The 7,715-nt window shown below is 50.8% G+C and overlaps 2 protein-coding genes across 2 annotated transcripts in view; both read left to right on the forward strand.

The window, feature by feature from the left end:
- LOC119968022 (cobalamin binding intrinsic factor-like) overlaps positions 1-1,377 on the forward strand; it is a 19,160-nt gene extending 17,783 nt beyond the window's left edge. The window contains exon 6 of the mRNA XM_038801125.1: positions 1,340-1,377. Coding sequence (XP_038657053.1) covers positions 1,340-1,377 — 38 coding nt within the window. The remainder of the gene's footprint in view (positions 1-1,339) is intronic.
- On the forward strand, positions 1,309-2,159 carry LOC119968023. The gene is made up of 2 exons (XM_038801126.1): positions 1,309-1,370; positions 1,431-2,159. Exon 2 carries the CDS (start codon positions 1,455-1,457, stop codon positions 2,157-2,159), a length of 705 nt encoding a protein of 234 aa, XP_038657054.1. The 5' UTR covers positions 1,309-1,370; positions 1,431-1,454.
- Positions 2,160-7,715: the final 5,556 nt, after the last annotated feature.

Below are 7,715 nucleotides of genomic sequence, written 5' to 3' on the forward strand. Positions count from 1 at the left end.
TGAGGGTAGTGAGGAGGGGGTGAGGGTAGTGATCTGAGGTGAGGGTAGGGAGGAGGGGTGAGGGTAGTGAGGAGGGGGGAGGGTAGTGTGGAGGGGGTGAGGGTAGTGTGGAGGGGGGAGGGTAGTGTGGAGGGGGTGAGGGTAGTGAGGACGGGGTGAGGGGAGGGGGAGGGTAGTGAGGAGGGAATGAGGGTAGTGAGGAGGGGCAGAGTAGTGAGGGGGGTGAGGAGGGGGGAGATAGTGAGGAGGGGGTGAGGAGGGGAGAGGGTAGTGAGCAGGGGGGAGGGTAGTGAGGAGGGGGTGAGGGTAGTGAGGAGGGGGTGAGGGTAGTGAGGAGGGGGTGAGGGTAGTGAGGAGGGTGAGGGTAGTGAGGAGGGGTGAGGGTAGTGAGGTGGGGGTGAGGAGGGGTGTGCAGTGAGGGGGTGAGGAGGGGGGTGTGTAGTGAGGAGGGGTGAGGGTAGTGAGGAGGGGCAGAGTAGTGAGGGGGGTGAGGAGGGGGGAGATAGTGAGGAGGGGGTGAGGAGGGGAGAGGGTAGTGAGGAGGGGGGACGGTTGTGTGGAGGGGGTGAGGGTAGTGAGGAGGGGGTGAGGGTAGTGAGGAGGGATGAGGGTAGTGAGGAGGGGTGAGGAGGGGTGTGCAGTGAGGGGTTGAGGAGGGGAGAGTAGTGAGGAGGAAGTGAGGAGGGGTGTGCAGTGAGGGGGTGAGGAGGGGCTGAGTGTAGTGAGGAGGGGTAAGGGGAGTGAGGAGGGGGAGGGTAGTGAGGAGGGGGTGAGGAGGGGTGTACAGTGAGGGGGTGAGGAGGGGGGAGGGTAGTGAGGAGGGAGTGAGGAGGGGTGTGCAGTGAGGGGGTGAGGAGGGGGGAGGGTAGTGAGGAGGGGATGAGGGTAGTGAGGAGGGGGTGAGGAGGGGTGTGCAGTGAGGGGGTGAGGAGGGGGAGGGTAGTGAGGAGGGAATGAGGAGGGGTGTGCAGTGAGGGGGTGAGGAGGGGGGAGGGTAGTGAGGAGGGGTGAGGGTAGTGAGCAGGGGGGAGGGTAGTGAGGAGGGAGTGAGGGGTGTGCAGTGAGGGGGTGAGGAGGGGGGAGGGTAGTGAGGAGGGGGTGAGGGTAGTGAGGAGGGGGGAGGGTAGTGAGGAGGGGGTGAGGGTAGTGAGGAGGGGGGAGGGTAGTGAGGAGAGGGTGAGGAGGGCTGTGCAGTGAGGGGGTGAGGGGGGAGGGTAGTGAGGAGGGGGTGAGGAGGGGTGTGCAGTGAGGGGGTGAGGAGGGGGGAGGGTAGTGAGGAGGGGGTGAGGGTAGTGAGTGGAGGCAGCTTACTGCATTGAGTCTCAACCCCGCTGAGTAGCGCTGCCAGCAGCAAGAGGCTGCCGCTGCTGGTCCTGAGCTGGGACATCGCGGGGCTGCTGGTCCTGAGCTGGGATTTGGCGGGGCTGCTGGTCCTGAGCTGGGATTTGGCGGAGATGCTGGTCCTGAGCTGGGATCTGGCGGGGCTGCTGGTCCTGAGCTGGGACCTGTCGGAGCTGCTCGTCCTGAGTTGGGACATCGCGGGGCTGATGGTCCTGAGTTGGGACATCGCGGGGCTGCTGGTTCTGAGCTGGGGCCTGTCGGAGCCGCTGGTCCTGAGCTGGGGTCTGGCGGGGCTGCTGGTCCTGAGTTGGGATATCGCGGGGCTGCTGGTCCTGAGCTGGGACCTGTCGGAGCTGCTGGTCCTGAGCTGGGACATCGCGGGGCTGCTGGTCCTGAGCTGGGATCTGTCGGAGCTGCTGGTCCTGAGCTGGGACCTGTCGGAGCTGCTGGTCCTGAGCTGGGATCTGTCGGAGCTGCTGGTCCTGAGCTGGGATCTGTCGGAGCTGCTGGTCCTGAGTTGGGACATCGCGGGGCTGCTGGTTCTGAGCTGGGATCTGTCGGAGCTGCTGGTCCTGAGCTGGGACATCGCGGGGCTGCTGGTCCTGAGCTGGGATCTGTCGGAGCTGCTGGTCCTGAGCTGGGACATCGCTGGGCTACTGGACCTGAGCTGGGATCTGTCGGAGCTGCTGGTCCTGAGCTGGGACCTGTCGGAGCTGCTGGTCCTGAGCTGGGGCCTGTCGGCGCCGCTGGTCCTGAGCTGGGACATCGCGGACTCGAACCCTCTTCAAACCAGCGCCGAAAGTCCGTTAGTGCTGTAATGACACAGTGGAATGGGGATCCCAGATCTCTGATTGGCCAGAACCCGCCCTGCACAGCCCCTGCTGCCCCACGAGAAGGCAGAATGGCCAATTGTGACCAGGCTGCGACTTCCCTCACTCACACTCCCCCCAAAGCCTCACCCACAACACTGAGGCAGCACAGCACTGTCACACAGAACCTAACCCAGTACTGACCCTCTGACAGTGCAGCACTCCCTCAGTACTGACCCTCTGACAGTGCAGCACTCCCTCAGTACTGACCCTCTGACAGTGCAGCACTCCCTCAGTACTGACCCTCTGACAGTGCAGCACCCCCTCAGTACTGACCCTCTGACAGTGCAACACTCCCTCAGTACTGACCCTCTGACAGTGCAGCACTCCCTCAGTACTGACACTCTGACAGTGCAGCGCTCCCTCAGTACTGACCCTCTGACAGTGCAGCACTCCCTCAGTACTGACCCTCTGACAGTGCAGCACTCCCTCAGTACTGACCCTCTGACAGTGCAGCACTCCCTCAGTACTGACCCTCTGACAGTGCAGCACTCCCTCAGTACTGACCCTCTGACAGTGCAGCACTCCCTCAGTCCTGACCCTCTGACAGTGCGGCACTCCCTCAGTACTGACCCTCTGACAGTGCGGCACTCCCTCAGTACTGACCCTCTGACAGTGCAGCATTCCCTCAGTACTGACCCTCTGACAGTGCAGCACTCCCTCAGTACTGACCCTCTGACAGTGCGGCACCCTCAGTACTGACCCTCTGACAGTGCAGCACTCCCTCAGTACTGACCCTCTGACAGTGCAGTGACCTCTCAGTACTGACCCTCTGACAGTGCAGCACTCCCTCAGTACTGACCCTCTGACAGTGCAGCACCCCCTCAGTACTGACCCTCTGACAGTGCAGCACTCCCACAGTGCTGGCCCTCTGACAATGCAGCACTCCCTCAGTACTGACACTCTGACAGTGCAGCACTCCCTCAGTACTGACCCTCTGACAGTGCGGCACTCCCTCAGTACTGACCCCCTGATAGTGCAGCACTCCCTCAGTACTGACCCTCTGACAGTGCGGCACTCCCTCAGTACTGACCCTCTGACAGTGCAGCACTCCCTCAGTACTGACCCTCTGACAGTGCAGCACTCCCTCAGTACTGACCCTCTGACAGTGCAGCACTCCCTCAGTACTGACCCTCTGACAGTACGGCACTCCCTCAGTACTGACCCTCTGACAGTGCAGCACTCCCTCAGTACTGACCCTCTGACAGTGCGGCACTCCCTCAGTACTGACCCCCTGACAGTGCAGCACTCCCTCAGCACTGACCCTCTGACAGTGCAGCACTCCCTCAGTACTGACCGTCTGACAGTGCAGCACTCCCTCAGTACTGACCCTTCAACAGTGCAGCACTCCCACATGTCATCTGTTTGTCTCTTTAAGAAAGGTCTTTGTCTCATCACATCGCTGGCAGTGGCTGTGAGATGTTTGATTTCATTTTCAGCGTGACTGCTGTGGTTCACAGACAAGGAGAAATAAATATTTTAGCCTCTCTCTCTCTCTCTTTTGTATAATTTTAAAAATCTGTTCTCGTAAAAATAACCTTGGTGGTGGCTTTGGAAATATTATTGTTTTCTGGAAGGAATTGGAAACTACTGGTGAAGACTGGGTCAGTATCACAGTGACCAAGTCTAGTCTTACTCAAGTGAGAATTCAGTGTGCTGGGCGATGCCTTTGAATAGGAGCATTTGGTTTAGTGGATTTTGTTTTTGAATTGGAACTGTTAAGGGGGAATTCATTTGGACTGATACATAGATTACTGAAGCGGTGTCGTGACTTTATGTTTGTAATTGATAAGAATTCTTGCTGTTTTTATATATAGGTTAACTCAGTTCTTAGAATAAAGATTATTTTGATTAAAGTGTCTAGGAGGGGTGAGCATATTTGTGTTTGCTTTTCAGGTGGTGCATTCCAGTTTAATAGGGAGTGTGTTGTGGACAATGGCTGTCTCTGCGGAGTCTGCACGTCCTCCCCGTGTCTGCGTGGGTTTCCTCCGGGTGTTCCGGTTTCCTCCCACAGTCCAAAGATGTGCGGATTAGGTGGATTGGCCATGATAAATTGGCCCTTAGTGTCCAAAATTTCCCTCAGTGTTGGGTGGGGTCACTGGGTGATGGGGATAGGTGTTGACCTTGGGTAGGGTGCTCTTTCCAAGAGCCGGTGGTGGCTCGATGGGCCAATTGGCCTCCTTCTGCACTGTAAATTCTATGAGAATCTATGATGGCTCTTTCCGAGGCTCAGGCATTTTTGGGGTTGGAGAATGTCACACACAGTACATTAAAACGGAGACTAAAAAAAGGCTTTTAAAAGTGGCAAAAACATTGCAGTTAACACTGCCTGACAACATACGGTTAAAAAAGGAATCTGCATTAGAGGCTGGCTTAGCACACAGGGCTAAATCGCTGGCTTTTAAAGCAGACCAAGGCAGACCAGCAGCACGGTTCAATTCCCGTACCAGCCTCCCCAAACAGGCGTCGGGATGCGGCGACTAGGGGCTTTTTACAGTAACTTCATTGAAGCCTACTTGTGACAATAAGCCATTTTTATTTCATTTCATTGGTAGCTGAGCTTTTGAACTTGCCTGAGACAGTGTCAGAATCATTGGAACTGGCAAGAATTCAATAACAAATGAAACAGCTTGATCATAAAAAGAATTAAAGCTGCTTAAATGACAGACCAGCACAAGACAAGTAGATAGGAAAAGGAAAGAATAGTCCCAGCAGAACAAAAAGACAACAAGAGAGACTTTGAACTTCAGAAAATGACCATGAAAAGTGAACATTAGTTAAAATTGACAGAGGTAAATTGTAAACTAAAGTCTGAGGATAGTGACGAGGATAGTGAGAACGAGTATGTATGGTTTAGTAGTCAATGGCTTGGTGAGGATCTATTTTAACATGTCCAAGCATTGCCAATGTTTGATGAGAAGGATGTAGAAGCCTTTTTCATTTCATTTGAGAAGAGATGACTAAACAAATTAAATGACCACAGGACATGTGGGTATTACTGATTCAAACAAAGTTGGGAGGCAGGGCTAGTGAAGTGTTTGCATCACTACCGGAGGAGGTATGTGGGACGTATGAGGAGGTGAAAAAATCCATCTTCGGTGCATATGAACTAGTGCCTGAATCCTGCAGACAAAGGTTTAGAAATTTAAGGAAGGAACCTGGTCAAACATACATAGAGTTTGAAAAGATCAGAGTAATTTTGATAGGTGGATAAGGGCTTTGTAAATAGACCACATGTATGAAGCTCGAATAGAAATGTTAATATTGGAGGAGTTTAAAAATTCAATTCCTGACATAGTGAGAATTCATGTGGAAGAGCAGAGGGTTAAAATTGTGAGATTATGGTGGCGCAGTGGCTAGCATTGCTGCCTCACGGCGCTGAGGTCCCAGGTTGGATCCCGGCTCTGGGTCACTGTCCGTGTGGAGTTTGCACATTCTCCCACAACCCTAAGATGTGCAGGGTAGGTGGATTGGCCATGCTAAATTGCCCCTTAATTGGAATTGAGCATTCTAAATTTATAAAACAAAACTGTGAGATTAGCATCAGAAATGGCAGATGATTGTTCAGAATTAGTTCAGAAATCAAAGTTTGCTTTCCGACATCAGTTTCAGCCTGTGAGGGAAACTGGAAAAAGGAGAAATACTCAGGTGGTAAAGGTAAAGGTGATCTGATGGGAGACAATAAAGAGAGTGTACCTCAGATTAAAAAAGAGATCTGATGGGAGATAATAAGGAGAGTGTACCCCAGATTGTAAAAGAAATCCAAGAGGGTGGAAGAGACATGAAAAGTTTCAAATGTTTTCACTGTAATAAACTAGGCCATGTAAAGTCACAGTGTAGGCGGTTGAAGAAAAGCACTGGGAAGGCTGATGTGGTAAAACAGGATAAGACAGTGGGGTTTGTTAAAGTGGGAAAGGAAAGCCCAAGTGAAGCGAAGGAGGTGCAACAGATTGTACAGCCTGATCAAGAGGCGATTGATCAGAAGGTGCCAGATCTCTTTAAAGAATTTACTTGTGTGGGTAAAGTTTACTCATGTGTATCAGGAGGAGCAGGTAAAGAAGTCACAATTTTGAGAGATGCGGGAGCTCGTCAATCTTTCATGGTAAGAGGTGAGGAGTTATGTAGTTTGGGAAGAATATTGCCAGAAAAGGTGGTAATATGTGGAATTCAGGGTGAGAGGAATAGTGTTCCATTATATAAGGTAAGGTTGGAAATTCCAGTGAAGAGCGGTGAAGTGGTAGTCGGAGTAATAGGGAAACTATCTTCAACCAGGAATACAGTTTATCTTGGGTAATGATATAGCTGGATCGCAGGTCCTCCTGATACACATGAGTAAACTTTACCCACACAAACAAATTCTTTAAAGACATCTGGCACATTCTTATCAATCACCTCTTGATCAGGCTGTACAATCTTTTGTAACTCCTTCGCTTCACTTGGGCTTTCCTTTACCACTTTCACAAACCTGTTTTACCACATCAGCCTTCCCAGTGCTTTTCTTCAACCCCCAACACTGTGACTTTACATGGCCTAGTTTATTACAGTGAAAACATTTTAAACTTTTCATTTCTTTTCCACCCTCCTGGATTTCTTTATTAATCTGTGGTACACTCTCTTTATTGTCTCCCATCAGATCACCTTTACCTTTACCACCTGTGTATTTCTCCGTTCCCCAGATTCCCTCACCGGCTGAAACTGATGTCGGAAACCAAGCATTGATTTATGAACTAATTCATAATCATTTGCCATTTCTGCTGCTAACCTCACAGTTTTAACCTTCTGTTCTTCCACATGAGTTCTGACTACATCAGGTATTGAATTTGTAAACTCCTCCAGAAGTATAATTTCTCTCAGAGCTTCATACGTTTTGTCTATTTTCAAAGTCTAATCCATCTTTCAAAATTACTCTGTTTGAGCCTTTCAAACTCCATGTATGTTTGACCAAATTCTTTCCTTAAATTTCTAAACCTTTGTCTGTAGGCTTCAGGCACTAGTTCATATGGATTTTTTCACCTCCTCATATGACTCAGATACCTCCTCTGATAGTGCTAGCTCTACCTACCAACTTTGTTTGAATGAGTAATACCCACATCTCCTTTGGCCATTTAATTTGTTTCGCTACCTTCTCAAATGAAATGAAAAAGGCTTCCACCTCCTTCTCATCAAACCTTGGCAATGCTTGGACATATTTAAATAAATTCCCACCAATCCTTTGACTTTGACGCTCTTTCTCACTATCCTCATCACTATCATCCAACTGTACGTTTCCCTTTACGTCTGCCAATTTTAACTGACTGTCATGTTTCATGGACATTTTCCGAAGTTCAAACACTCTCTCTCATTCTCTTTCCGCTCTCTCTCTCTTTGTATTCAAGCTGCTTTAATTCTTTCTCATGTTCCATTTGTTTCATTTGTAACTGGATTTTTGCCATTTCCAATGAGTCAGACTGTATCTCAGGCAACTTTAAATGCTTAGCCACTGCCATAGTTACCTCATCTTTTTCC

This window comes from Scyliorhinus canicula, chromosome 6 (assembly GCF_902713615.1).
Source record: "Scyliorhinus canicula chromosome 6, sScyCan1.1, whole genome shotgun sequence".
Classification (NCBI taxonomy): domain Eukaryota; kingdom Metazoa; phylum Chordata; class Chondrichthyes; order Carcharhiniformes; family Scyliorhinidae; genus Scyliorhinus; species Scyliorhinus canicula.

Coding starts and splice junctions, on each gene's coding strand:
- LOC119968023 (XM_038801126.1), top strand. CDS start 1,455: ATGCTGGTCCTGAGCTGGGATCTGGCGGGGCTGCTGGTCCTGAGCTGG.